Consider the following 15761-nt stretch of genomic DNA (forward strand, 5'->3'; position numbering starts at 1 on the left):
TTTGGAGAACATTGATTTTCAAGGTTACTTAATTAAAATTTAACTAAAGATTTACGTTTGAGAAAAGATAAGTATTGGAATAGTATGTTTTATTGGAACGTGAAAAACTACTACAATAAGCGTTTCAAACACGCTATTAAAATGAAATACGACACCTTTTTTTCCCATAAAACTAAAAAGGGAGTGAGATTTTGTGAGTAAAAATTGAGATGGTTTTATGACGAAGAAAACAAAAGGGATAGAGATAGTTTTGTTGAGGAGGTTATAGGAAAGAAGAAGTGTTAAGAGAAAAAATAAAGCTTGACACGATTTTCAACTAGAATCTGGTTGTCACCTCAGCACTAATATGATGTGCATTTGGTTTTGTAAAAGAGCCAAATAACACAAAGGAGCATAAATAAGGTGTTGTCCTAAAAAAGAGATATGAGGCAAGATTCCTAAATTCCACTGAGAAAATGACAATCCCTTTTGAAGAAAAAAACATAGGCTTTGTAACAGACAAGAGAGCTTTATCCATCCACAGTAGAAGTAAAAGTGGGTTCCAGATCACATAGGTAAAATTAGTGAACAGCAACATAAACAAACACTCTTGGTCCCCCACCTCCTAGAATCTCTTCTGCATTGGGGCACTTGTAGCCTACAAAGGAAAATCAAATAATGCTCTTTTTCACCACCAAGCTTTCCCAATCACTTCACTTTTTCACTCTTTAAAACTTTCACTCCCATTTTCATCCTCTGTCAAAACCCCTCCCACATCCTGACAAACTTTCCTCTCAGTTTCAGACTCTCACCACATTCACACACAATTTTACAGTTACCTACACTTACCTTACCTCACTCCTATTCTCTCTATATTTTTCTTTCTCTTTCCCTACCAAAATCAACAAAGTATCAGTCTAAGATTTCCTGCATTCAATTTCCGCTCTCCCTTTCACCACTGACGTGGGCATTGGGAACCCACCTCACTATAATAATACTTTTCATAACCAACCTTTTATTTAATAATAAAAAAGTCATTTCCCAATATTTACCATTAAAAAAAAAAAACTAAGGGTGGGGCTCTCTAGGCAAAGGAAGAACCAGGTGACACACACTGCCACACACATGAGACCCCCCCTCATCAGCTACCCCTTTTTTCAATCTAACCCCTTATAAATACTCACCCTCCCCTTCCTCTCTTCCTCAGTGATTCAGTCTCTCAGTAAATTAATTCACACCCCACAAGCTAAAGTTTCTTCCTTTCCCTCTCCTCTGTTTCCACCAAAGAAAAAACCCCATCCATGGCTTCTTCTGTATCCACCACACCCACTCTCTACTTCGACGACAAGTGGAAGCTGTCCAAGAAAGAAGGATCCACCAGAAGCAGGTCCTCCACCACCACCCCTTTCATCAAGAATTCCTCCTCGCAGAGAAGGTGCGCGTTTGCGAGCAAGTGTGCCAGGCTCGTCAAGGAGCAGAGGGCGCGCTTCTACATCATGAGGCGCTGCGTCACAATGCTCATATGCTGGCGTGACTACAGCGATTCCTGAAGACAAGAACAAAAGGGTTTGCGAGGGAGACACAATGGGTTGCTGAGAGGGCATAAAGCCCTCTCTTTTTGAGTCCCCTTAGTCTTTTTTTTTTTTTTCTTTTTTTTCTTTCGCTTTAGATCAGATCCCTTTTCAGTGTTGCGGAGGCCGCTTCAGATATACCTGTACATAAAAAAAATTGTTTCTCTTGGCTAGAAATTTTGAATTTTGTTTTGCTTTTTTTAAGGTTGTTGTTCCGAGAACCCCCGTCAATGGAGGGTATCAGTCATGTTTGGTGTTTACCCTTGTGCTGTCTGAGAAAGAACTACTACTGATAGAGGAGACATATGTTTAGATTGGAGAGATTAATTGAAATATATGATATAGCTTAGAGAGATAAAAAAAAAAATTCTGCTTTTTTTTTTTTTATATTTAGTTTTTTGTGATGCTCCTCTTAAATACAATTTCTCATCTTTTTAGGCTTTCGATTCAGTTTCCGTTTGTGGGTGTTGTTTGTTTGTCTTTGGGATTGAGGAAGAAGTGATGGGTGGTGCGTGTTTGATTGAGAGATCTTAAAAATCTCTGAGATTCCCTTCGAACCATTGCAGCTGCTGGTGGTGAGATGAGGTAAGCTATAGGGTCTCTACTGTGTAGATCTAAACGTGCTTAGGCTGACGCAACATCGGGCTTTGTTTAATCTTTTTCCGCAATTAATTTCACGACAACGAAACCATCGAAGTTAAGAACTGTTATCACTTCTAATCACAATCGTAAACGGACATCATTAAACTCGATCGGTTTCACAAACATTCATTGGAACTGACAGAAAAAAAAAATGTAGAAAGTGAGGGTGGTGATGATAAGGTTGTTTTGGCAGGATTGTTAATGAAAAATTGCGAATGACGAAAGTGTCCTGAATGTGCTAGGTTGAGTTGAGTTGTTTGACCAGTGGATGGACCACTTTGACCCTATAATGTTGGTCAGGAGGTATTTTTGGTGTGTTATTCTTTTTCCTCGTCCTGATCCTTAGCACAACGTGCGTTGCTTTATTATTTAGAGGGTACATTGGACCAAGAATTTATTGAGGGTGTGGTGAATTTGAATTGCTTGGCCTTGGGAATGAACCATTGCTTCATTAACCAATTTGGGTCATTTCTTTGATCAAAATAATGCCCTTTTCTTTGGCGTCTAACTGCACAAAAACATCCACATGCGGTAAACCTTTGTGCAGTAAAAAGTTATAGAGTTTGTTTGTCCTAATAAAAGTGTAAAACTCTTTTTATTTTTATTTTCCTTTTCATCATGGCTTTGGGAATGGCAGGCTGGCAGGAAGTGGCATGGATGATGAGTTGTTGACAATGGCAACACAAACACACCCAAACATCAACTCTCACGCAAACACCTTACTCTATCACACACGCATAAATTATTATATTAATTAATACCCACTCTCGCTCTTTTTTTTTTTCTTTCAAAAACATTAATAGCATTAAATAAATGCGACTTCGTTTTTTTCGTTTCTTTTGCTCTCCTTAAAAACTTATATTAAATTTGTTTTGAATTGTAATTTATGGTTGAGTAATAATGTAAAATTATTTTACATAGCATCATGCTCTGTTCTTCTCTTTACATTAACTACTTTGAAAGTCATATAAATTTAAATTTGTCATTTGACTTTATCCTGTTCTACCCAACTGCTTATTAACGAGAACCATCATTTTTCTATTTCGTGTTCGGTACTAAGATGACGTACGTAACCTCACATTAATTATGTTATGTGTGAAAATGAATGAAATGAAATCATGTGAACTATTATCAATTAAGATGAGATAGGAGCATTTGGTTAATATAAGGTATAGTTTATAAAAGAAGCTTTGAATACGAAATATATCCACATTTTTTTTTAAAAAATGTTGTTTTATTTATTTAGAATCTGCTTTGCAGAATTGACTCTTTTTTTTTATTTAAAAACTTTTCACTTAGAAAATGGTTTATGGATTTGACTTGGTTTTAATTTTAATTTTTTTTTCGGATATTTTAAATTTGTTATAAATAAAATGAAAGTGTTAGAAACTAACGACATGCCACGAGCCTTGAGAGGAGTATATTGTAGATACAGAGACAATGAACTGAACACTGTTTTGTTTCTTTGGTTATTTAAAGCTAAACAAATTTAAATGAACATTCCAAAAATGGGGTCGTGTTTCACATTTTACTGTTTCCATTATTGCAAAATATAAATGCACATATGGACCAACAAAATTTCACCCCAACCATTTCTATTTCAGAAGCAATAAATTAAATAAACCATTTATCAAATAGAGACGAGTTTAATTTAATATGATGCAAAATTAATCCGGGTAGTTGAATAGAATTATAAAAAAAAAATGGAGGGTTCGTTTGTTGCATAATTAAATAAAAATGTAAAGGAAGCAACTTGTACATATAAACTTTAGAAACTTTGTAACAACTATTTTAAGAGTGATGAATCATATTAAGTAATCTAAATTATTTAAAAGGGTATTGAAAGAGTTTTATCGTTTTAATATGCTTCATATTTATATTTCTCTAATTGGTACTTTGAAGGCATTTATTAATGGCCATATAGTGTAGTAGGTTATTGTTTTTTCTGGTCAAAAGGAAGATTTTGCTTTTCCTTCAAAACCTTCTTTTGGTGCACTTTGTTTGTATGTAATCAAAGAAGAATCATTCTCAAAATTTAAGATAAGTTGAGATGTTAATGATTGAAATTTGTTTGCACTTGCCGAAAGGACATCTATTCAATCAATTTAAAAAAAAAAAAAAAAAAAGTCTACTTAAACCATATTCTTCAGCAGATTTAATTAGAAAAAAAGGTTCTAGAATCTTATTTTATTCTTTTACCTGCATGAAGTTATTTTCTTTCATTGATAACACAAGCCTTAAATATACATTATAACAGATCTTTGAAAAGTTAAAGCATAATCATCTCACATCAAAAACCCACTTATAGTTTAACGATCTATGGAATCTGCACCGATATTTGAATTTGATTAAAGCATATTAAATATTATTTGACTGGTTTGTGTTGGTATTAGTAACTATTAGTGAATAGTGAGTGTGAGTTGGAAACAATGATTTCTTCTACACAATAAATCATACACTAAATAGAGGAATAGAAAAAGTGAAAAAGTAACACATACATGATTGGATAAATAAGAAAAAAAATATTAACATTATCGTAAAAGTAATTATAGGGTTTGAATGAACGTGATAGGGAACAGAGATATGGTGAATGAGAAAAAATTGATGAGTTATTTATGTTAATTATGGTCAAAAAGTAATCGAAATTCATTGATTAAGCATTGTCCCCACTTTGATCCATCTTTGTCTAGTTTGTTGAAAGATCTCCAACAGTGTGCGCATCTGAATTATTATGAAACTACATCACTCCTAATTATTAGTTGATAGCTCCTATAGTCCTATTCCATAATTATTGCATGCCCTACTTTTTCTTCTCACTTTTGGACCCTTCTCCTATAACGTGTCTTTCCATCAAAAAAATTTACTCTTTCATAAAAATTTATGCACTTGCTTCATCATTTCAAAATAGTGTATTTTTTTTTTACCCTCAATTTATTAAGTTTATAATAAAATAAAACATGTATAATGTTGATAAATCAAATGTTGATAAATCAACCGTTAAAGCTTTTTCCTTTTCTGGCATACACTAACTTCAAGCACTCTTCAAAAGCTCGATCCTTTTTGGGTCTTACTTATTAGTCAAAACCCCTCATTTGTTGATGCACTTTGTTTTATTTATTGAAAATGTAAGTAATAATTACACATGACCCATCAAATCTTTTATATACTTATAAATCGTTAGAGTTGAGGGATACTGATATTGACTCTTATCATGATTTCTATTAATAACCCAATTGCTCAATTAGTATTGAATCGGATAAGATCGAGTTTATAACATAAGTTATAAAAAGAATATATTTATGTGTTTAGACATATATATAAAATTGTATTATTATTATTTATTATTATAATATTAGTTATAAAATAAAATTGGTGCAAGTACAACCCCACCCAGAAAGTTAAAATAGCTACATACCCTATATAGAAAATAGACCATGAGATGAGGGAATTACTTTATCCCTTTAGAGTATTAGACTACTAGGCCCATTTTTCATCTGATTTTTCAATAAAACCACCCACCATGAATAGGAGTTACCTCTTTTGATTAAATATTTTGAAATTATATATAATGCAAGTTTTGATACCAAAAAATCATATAACTAAATTTATATAAGATATTATAGCATTGTCTTTAACTTTCGTATGAGGGTGTTATTACGATTAATGAGACTTTAATATCACTTTTAGATCTATTAAAGAAATATGTCAAGAAAAATTATAACACCACTTCTAATTTAAATTTTTGAGATAATAAATTTATAAAATTTTACTATTATATATGGACCAATTAGCCCATTTTACTTTTATTTAAAACTCAAATTCTGAATAGGTGAGTAAAATTTGGTTAGGTAATAGAAAAAGCCCGTGGGTTAAGAGTAGGGGCCTAATAAAAGACAAAAAGTAAATAGGGTTAGAAGATGTTATGTTGGGCTTGACCTAACTCCTAAGGCACATAGGTCCACGTATGGTCAAACGTCACATCACCGCACGCATGCCTTAAAATCGCAACATATCATTTTCATGTAAAATGCATGCATTAATAGTAATTTGTTTTATACAAATAAAACTATGCGAATAAATGATATTTTAAAATAATAAGAATTAAAATAAAATGAAATTACATACCGACTAAATAAGGTTTTGGTTTACGGGCATACTTTTCGATGTAATAATGTTTAGGAAATTAATTTATATTCTTAATCTTAATCATTATTAGTACTTTGTTTCATTTAATACGACGGGATTATTTGTTTAATTAAAAAAGTTGTCAGAGTCAAAGTCGACTCAGAGACACGCATGCACCAGCTGGCAATAGAGAAATTTTCTGAAGAAGGAAGAATGGAGGAGGGTGTGTTTGTCCATAAATAGCTTTATTATTTTATTTTATTTTTTGCTTAAAGAATTAGAAGACAAAGTTAATATTATCGACAACCAAAGGGCTAATTATAAATCATAAACTTGCAAGCATTAAATTAATTAATGTAATTAGTTCGTTGAGTGTCTCTCTGTGAATATATAATTTCGTAATTATAAGATAACAACTTCGAATTAAAATAAAAATTTTCCAATAATTAGCCATGCATAACGAATTATTCCTTCAATTTCATACACACTTGTGTTGGAGCAATGTCACGTCACGTCACTTTGAATTTATGGCCTCGAAAACTGTTCCCTTGTTTGTTCATATTTTTAGTTCCCATTCTTAATGCGAAATTTTTGCTTCTAAAAAGAGTTAATTGCGTGCCATTTATTAATGTAAGATGTAATAATTTTGGTTATTCATATATTGGTGCCATTTTGTTTAATTTTATTACAATTGAGGGGTACAAAAACAACAGTAGCTGGGCCTTGGACGGAAGACTCTATTGGACTAAAAAATAAGCCCAACTAATGATTTTGATTTGTGCGGTGTTGTGTGATTAAACGTGATAAACGCGTTTGAATTATGGACAGTAAAGTATCTTAGTATGGACCTAGGGGCATGGCCCCCATTTTTTTCTTATATTTATATAATTTCATATATATTTTTAAAAAATTTAATATTTCAATATATATTATATATTTATATTCTAATAGATTTTTATATATTTATATTTATAAACGAGGAATAGTTTTTTTTTTTCACACTCATTTTTTATTTTATCTTTTAAATATTTTTTAAATAAAAAAATATTTTATTAATAATATTTTTTAAGTGATTATTTATTTAATTTAATATTTTTTTAATTTGATTATTTTTCAAATTTAAACATTATTAATGAAAATTAATTATAATAAAATATAAATTATTTTATATTTAATTTTATAATTATAATGATAACAATAATTATAATTTTATTATTTTTTATATCATAAAAAAGTAAATATAATCTTTTTCTAGTTTATATAAAAATTTTGGAATTACTCATTTGATTTTTATTTTTGTTCAAAAATAATAAGTTGGTTCTCAAAATTTTTTTAATCTCAATTTGGTCTTGATTTTAGAAAAAAATGATGCAATTTTGTTATTTTTTTCATTAAATTTTTTGAATCGGACCAATGTTTTTTCATCAAAATTGAAGTTGTGAATAATGATGGTTTGTTTTGTTTGTGTAATTGACATAATCCTGATATAAATTTTGGTAAAAAATATTTGCTACGCTTTAAGAAATTTAATAAGTAATATCAAATTACATCAATTTTTAAAAAATAAAAACCAATTTAAGACTAAAATACATTAGACAACCAATTTAATTGTTTTAGACGATCAACTTAATATTTTTAGACGAAAACATAGATTAAAAAAAAAATTCAATCAAAATTTGAACGCTTCAAACATAGTGATCGAAGATCTGTCACTCATCGTGAAATAGTTGTATAAACGTACTTATGAGATAGGTACTATTGTTAGTTGTAATTTTGTAGTTGAATATTGTGAAAAGTCCTTTTGATAATTAATGTGGTATAATATGTTTGTCTTTTTTTGCATGTAGTTTACGGTGTAAACTATTGGGATGCAGTTGATTTGACTAAGGATGAGGACTTATTACCTAAATTGTATGGCTAGAGAAAATTTTACATTCACAGTTTGATTAAGCACAGCTTTTATGATTAAACACTAATTAAATCTGATTTAGGTAAATGAATATGTTAGTTGAACGTATAGGTGAAAGTGGGGTACCTATAAAAACTATCAGTATTCAAATTGCTAGCAACATTATAGTGTACGGTAAGAAAATTGGCCTGTACTATGAAACAGATGATGAAATTTAAATGAGAGAAAATAATCAAAACAATTTTTATTTTTTTTAGATGACCTATGTTTTAAGATTAGGCCGAAGAAGTAAAATTGGAGCAAATGAATATTTTAAGATTATTCAATAAGTTGTCCTTTATGTTGATTTCCTCTCTAGAGAAAATAAATATTTTATAACGACTTTATTTGACGAGTACTGTAACAAGTAGCATGGTTATATATATATTTTTAATTATGTAAGATTTTTCATGTTAAGTATTAATTGACTCATTATATTAAGCTTTTATTATGGTATTCGAATTTTGGTATGTCATAGTAAAATTTATTATGTAAATTTAATAAATAACCGACATGCTAGATAGGTAATATAAATACATAATATTTTCTACTTCCGTTGTCTATAATTTATTATTTAAATTTGATCAAAACGTAAAACTAAAATTAGGGAAAATTACATTGAAAATTTGTTTTATGAATTTTCTGAATATAATAATCATGTTGGAAAATAATCGACTTAGCCAAACTTTGATTTTTGCATGTCTCATAAATAATTAATTATGTCAACCCTTTTGAAAAAGCTCAACTTTTCATAATTAAGTTAAAAATATAATAGATTAAAATTTTCTTAAAGTGGTTTATGAATTGATGAACAAATTAATAAATTATCTTCAATAATAATTAATTATCATATTCTGTTAAAGCTTCTTTAAAATAAAAGCTCCCTTTTCAGAATAACAATTTCATATCTTTTAAATCAAGAAAGTTTTGTTGTGATATATAAATATTTCGTAATAGTACTTTTACATATCTCATTTATTTTGAAAAAAAAATTGATCTATAGGATAACTTTTTTAAAAATCAATCACAGTTCAGGTGATATCTTTCTTTTGTTTTCTCTTGTAATTTGATTCAAATTTTGTGCACCATTTGATGTGTAGGTATACATAATTGAGTATTTTCATTACCACCGTAAATCTTCTTGAAGACTGTTTAGTCCTGGATTCTTAATTACAAGTTCAACATTTTAGTTCCGATTTGAGTAAAAAGTGATCATGGAAGACGATATATTTTATTTTAAAATAAATTAATGAAAAAAATTTGGTATGAGAAACATGTACTGAGTTATGAGTCCACAAGAATAACATGTCTCTCTAAATATGTTTTTTGCAACTTCTCGTAAATAAGCTGGTTTTCATCACCATTGTGGTGAATGGGGATTTTCCCGATCTTCATTCCTTTACGGTAAGCATGTAAGGTATTTTCCATACTTTCGCCACTTCGAATAATAGGCAGTGATGATGTTTATGAGCTGAATGGTGCATTCCTTGGTCGTTAGACATGTTAAAGAGGATCATAACTCCTGGACTAACTCGTGGACTAATTCAATTCACCACAGGTTTGAACTGGATAAGTTTGAAATTTTTTTACAAATTTTAGTATAGTTAATTTTTACAAATTCTTTTACAAATGTGAGAGTTGGATTGGCTCACCAATTTATCTGTAAATAAAGAGTCACACAATTATTATTATTTTTTTTGTATTTGGGTTGGATTATGTTGTTTTTTTTAATCACCATATTTGGTTGGCAAATGCAAGCATAATATTTGTGCGATTTTAGTTCGTATTCGTGTTGAACGTTATTTTAGAATGTATTTGAATTATATTAAAATTTATATAGATTTTAATTACAATTAAAATTAATTTTTTTTAGAGAAGAAAAAAAAATCATATTTCTTTAAATTAAGTGAGTCAATTCATTTAACCCACTAATCTGTTGTGGGTCGGACTGAGATCGATTTTTATTTTACTCGCTTATAAATAAGTTAAATTTAATTAACTCTCTAACCGAACTGGAGAAGGTCAATTAGCTTGTTTTAACAACTCTATCTAGACCCATCAACTTGGAGTTAATGAGAACTATAATCCAATGGAGATGGATTGTAGCCATGGTCAAAGCGGTGATTGTAGGAGTAGAGTGATGGCCTCCAAACCTTCATTCCTTTTGTTATCTGATACAGTAAACCTCCTATTAATTGTTGTCATTGTCAATTATTCATTATGTGATTCATTTTATATATTCAAAAATTACACACTTAATTAACATTGAATTTTTTATTATATCGACATTTAATCTACCGATTTAATCGGTCTTAAACTTATCAAAAGTTACGTACTTAATTAACATCTCCTTTTAACTTTAGTCTAAAAGAGCCTAAGGCTAAAAGGATTTTTCCGAATACTAACCCAATCACATTAGGCCTCATACCACAAACATAATTTCTTAAACAAGTTTTTCAGAACCTATGAATTACATTCTAAAACAGGTTTCTACGAAACTTTCTGAAAAATACAAGATGTTTTTCAAAGTGAACTTTATGGAACAAACATTGTTAAATAAGTTTTCTGAAATTCTAACCAAACCCACTATTCTAAATAATGCAGCGCCTATAGTGAGCAGCGATGATGTAGCAAGAAAGGTATCATGGGGATCCATTCATTGAAAACCTAATAACATGAACCCAACGAAAGTAAAATGTAAACCAACAGAAAAAATATAAAGGGGAAAATTATACATACAGGAACAAGCCCAGTTTCGGGTACCCAGCAATGGCTGATTTATTATTAGGCTGTTTCTTTCTTCCTATTTTCTTCCTCACCTCCATAAAATTTGTAATTCCCGACTATTTTTATTAAAATTATAATTAAAAAAATGACCCCACCTCTTATTTTTTAATATTTTTTGGATTAATTATTTCGAAAAATATTTTGTTTCGAAAACGTTTTCTGGAAGATTTAATCTCGAAGATTTAGCCGGGAAGATATATATTTTTTTTTTATATTTCAAATTGAATTTTTCGAATATTCCTAAATTTAGAAATATCTTTCCCACTTAATCTTGAATATAAAAATATATTTCGAATTCAAAAATATTTTTCAGAATATTTATTTAAAAATATTTTTATATTTTAGGTTGAATATTTTGAAAGATATTTTTAAATTCAAAATTATCTTATAGACCACCCAATCTAAAATGTATAAAAAATATATTTTGAATTGAATATTCTGAGATGTATTTTTGAATTTGAAAAGTCATTCTGAAAAAGTGGAGTGCAAAAAGAAACTACTGGGTGCATGAAGAAACGGGCCTTATTATTAATTCCTCACAAGCCTAAAAGTATGTACTCTTCTCTTCAACGCCCAAATTAAAGATAATATAACGTTATAGGGATGACAAAATGGGCAGTCTGACCTGTTTTTGCCTGATCCGTATGTGGCCATCAAAAATGGACCGGGCTGGCCCGTCAACAGACATAGACCAATAATCACAATCCGTTCCGTATAGGACGGGCTAACAGGTCACCTGTCTAGTTTTTTTTTTTTTTAAGTTTTTTAATTTGTTTTCAAATTTTTCAAATTTTTTTTATTTTTTAAATTTGTTTATTTATACATATAAATTATTATTAAAGTCGTATTTAATCAAATAAAATAATTTTTAAATTTTTAATTGATTAGTTAATATTTTTAATTAGATAAGTTAAAATAATTATTAAATTTACATATTAAATTATCCAATTATAACTAATAATTCAAACTTAATTTGTTGATGTTAATGATTTAAATTACAATACTATTATATATTTATACATTTAAAATATATAATATAAAAAATTAATTTTTTTAATTACTTTTATTTTATTTTTTTTTTAAAAACGGACAAGCAGGTCAAGACAGACTGGTCCATACTTTGGCCCGTCAAGTTGACGGACTGGATGAGATAGGCCAGAACGGACTGATGGATTGAAATCTTCAACTCAACCCGTTTATTTTGATCGAGACTTAGGGACTAATCTGTTAAACCCAACCCGTTTTGTCATCCCTAAAATGTTCTAACCAAACCGAAATAATCTTTTTAGTGAAATGTGAAATAAAAACATATATAACGAGGAAACAAAAAAGGGAAGTAAAATTAGTTCTAAGCTTAATAAGCAGCGTTTGGCGCATATTCTGACAATGTTGACAAAATTTAGTGTTGACATAACTTAGAAGGCAAACAATATTTAATGTTCACAGAACTTATGTGTCCTACATTAATATGATGTTTTATTTTCCCCTAATCTCATGCCATGACTTTGTATCATAACATTTCCACAAAGAAAATACGACAATTGATTTCAATGAATGCTGGTGTCTTCCTTTCCTGTGCATTCACAAGGCTCCATAGGATAGCTTTGAATATGGTTACATCATTTTTTTTTATTTCTTGATTTTATTTAAACTTTTAGTGGTCGTGATAATTTAGAAGTACATTAAAATAAATATTAATCTAGTGAGTTCAAAATTTATTTTATTTTTTAAATAATGCTTAAGTGGTACCAAGTTGCATCGGTATACAGCTATCTCTATAACCGCAGACACACAACAGAATAATGCCCCCACCTAATCAAATTAATCTCAAAATTTCAGTGGACCATAGGATTTAAAAATAGAAAAAGAAAAAAATTACCATTTATAATAAAATAAACAGGGTGAAGTAAATTGTCTGAATGGGTGTTTTGGATCCTAGTCAATGCTCCAGGTTTCACTAAATTTTCAAGACAATTTGTGTTAAGAATAACTAGTTTATATGTTCCAACATATACATATTGTTCTTTTGTTTTTCTTCTTTTGTTTGATGATAGAAGTAAACTTCACATTTGAAGAAAAGGTTAGATAAAGCATCTTTTAATATAAGATGATTACTTAAGCAAAAGAAGAATTTGTTTTACTTCTATTATTAAAAGAAAGGAAGAAAAACAAAAGAGTGCAAATTGTATAAGATGATTCACTCTTTGTTGAAGTAGAATGAAACCGTAGGCGAACTTTACCTGTAAAGTTGAAGAGTCCAAATTCTATAAGATGATTTTAGTGTTTCTCTAAGCAGTATCTCTAATCCGAGGGTTGATAATTGATTAATGATTATACTCAGTAAACAAAAAAATAAATCCCATAATCAAACGGCTATAAACGAGTGTCCAAGATCTAAGGAGAGAGGCCCAACCGTTGACTGGCGAGGTCACACGTTGTCTCGGTGAACCCCACTCTAGATTTGACCAAATCAAACTCCATCCACACGTTCTGCTGATGATGATGCCCAATCACGTAAGCTTCAATTCCCAACAAATCAGAGTTTCCAAAAGTGAAGCAATAAACCCAATCACTCCCCTTCCTCGCCCTATACAACAGCCTCTCCCCGGAAACCTTCATCTCCGCCCCATCAAACACCAGCGTCACTGCCGGAACCGCCGCCAAACTCGCTGGTGCGTGGTAGCACAAGTCCATCGCCCCCTCAAACACAAACTCCGGGTCCTCAATTCGGGTCAGCACCCCCTTTGTTTGCTCCAAGAACTCATCTTTCAATGCCGAATAAACCGACCCGAGAAGAAACGTGAACTGGGTACCCGAATCCACCATCGTCTGACCCGCCCCTGTGTGATCGGGCAAGAACACCGACTTCGGAAGTTGCAGAAGTTTCTCCCTAACCTTGATCCCCTGGAGCTGGACCGTATACGCCACGCGGTCAAAGTACGGCAACGAGGTTGTTGCCGTGACTAAAGGTGTATATTTAAGCGGCCCCAGCCACGGCGCGGCGGCGGCTCCGCCTCCCAGAAGGAGGACTCCGGAGGCGTCCTTCCCGGAGATGCAGTAGGAGAATTTGGGGAGCCCCATTTGGGTGACCAGCGAGAGAGAGCCTCGGTTCATCCCCATGAGACCTGTGGTTTTGGAATCCTCGTCGGCGTCGGAGGTGTACCCGGCGGAGTCCATGCACCCGAACAAGGTTCCCGGTTGTGCTGCGCCACCGATGGAGAAGGTTTCTGCGGCGAGGGTGCCCTCGACGGAGGAGGAGTCGGCGTAGGAGACGATGACGTGGCAGAGTTTGTCGGGGTCGCAGGAAGCGGGTAGGATAAGGTCACGAGTTCTGGTGTTGCATATGGATGAGTTGCATGGAGCTGTGGTGTATGAGGATGAGAGCAGAGGGTTGAAGGTTGAGTTTAGGTTGGGGAGTTGTTTACAATGGAGCCAGGAGAGTTCACTCCCTGTGTCGAGGACCATGGTAACGTTCTGTGGGGGTGAGCCTACGGTTAGTGAGACAGTTAGTGTTACATTATGCTGGAAAGAGAGCTTACGTGAGGGTGTTTGTGTTTGTGTCTGTGTTTTTAGAGACAGTAGGAGTGGGTTTTGTGTTTGCGATGAAGAGAGACATGTTTGGATTTGCAGGAGAAGGAAGAGGAGGGGGAGAGGAAGAAAAAGAGAAGACTTAGAAGAAGCCATGAATGGAGAATATTGATTCAGGTTTGTGTTGGTTGGTGGATTGAGAATATTGATTCAGGTTTGGTTTGAATCTCACGAGTTGTTGAGTTGGAAGTTTCAGCTGATATTAAATGGTGGGAGAGAGAGAGAGAAAGATTGGATTGTCCTTTGAGACAGTGTCCCTGTGAAGGTGTGGTGGAGCTCTCCAAAGATTCTTCTGTATAGCTGTATCAGACGAGAATTCGTGTCGTGACATTCACTGGAAAATGAATGTCGTGTTTGCTGTTATTATATTACCTAAAACTATTCACAATTTCAAGCTTTTTTAACAACAAAAGGGTGATTAGTATGCAACTATTAGTGTTCATAGGAAGTAGTTGACTGCGTCAGACTGTTAATTATCTAATTACTCTTTGCCTGCATTAATCTATGATACTGATAGTCTGCCCATCTCACTTTAGGTTTAAATATATCTTAGATTATTAATATATAGTCAATTTTTATTTTAAGTATTTAGTAAATATTGTTTTTATTTACTTATATTTAAAAAATTAAACATTTTTAAAGTTACCTATATATATGTCTGTTTTATTAGCCACCTATCTTCTAAATTGAAACATGGATCATGTGATTTTATTCGTAACTTCAGCACTGATTTGATTGTTGTGAGATTACGTTTCACAAAGTAGAGACATGAGCACATTAGTTATCTTACAATGTTACACTCAAATCAACATAACATTCATAAAGATTTACTCATATTGTGCTGCGTAAACCCTTTAAGATATATAGGATTTATCTTTTTAATAATAGTTGAAAATCACAAATTAAGATGTAAAAACATAAAAAAAAATTCAAATAGGAAAAGATAGATGAGTGACTTTGAAAACGAAGAGAGACGTGTATATAGAAGTGAAGGAATTTTAACTTACGTAATCACACCTTCTCATTAAAGAGTTAGATGAAAGTTGCTAAAAAACAGGAGTCAACATTAACAAGTGAGATGTAGAGATCAAGGATCTGCAAGCAATGGTCCAACATTCAAA

General features: G+C 31.6%; 2 protein-coding genes across 2 annotated transcripts; one reads left to right on the forward strand and one right to left on the reverse strand.

Annotated features, from left to right (window-relative positions):
- Positions 1-1106: 1106 nt before the first annotated feature.
- LOC114193717 lies at positions 1107-1916 on the forward strand. Its single transcript, XM_028083618.1, has one exon. It carries the CDS (start codon positions 1281-1283, stop codon positions 1527-1529), a length of 249 nt encoding a protein of 82 aa, XP_027939419.1. The 5' UTR covers positions 1107-1280; the 3' UTR covers positions 1530-1916.
- Positions 1917-13167: 11251 nt separating this feature from the next.
- LOC114193493 (aspartic proteinase PCS1-like) lies at positions 13168-14762 on the reverse strand. The gene has a single exon (XM_028083321.1). The coding sequence runs from the start codon at positions 14734-14736 to the stop codon at positions 13447-13449; it is 1290 nt and encodes a 429-aa protein (XP_027939122.1). The 5' UTR covers positions 14737-14762; the 3' UTR covers positions 13168-13446.
- Positions 14763-15761: the final 999 nt, after the last annotated feature.

Source organism: Vigna unguiculata, chromosome 8 (genome assembly GCF_004118075.2).
Source record: "Vigna unguiculata cultivar IT97K-499-35 chromosome 8, ASM411807v1, whole genome shotgun sequence".
In the NCBI taxonomy this organism is placed as follows: Eukaryota; Viridiplantae; Streptophyta; class Magnoliopsida; order Fabales; family Fabaceae; genus Vigna; species Vigna unguiculata.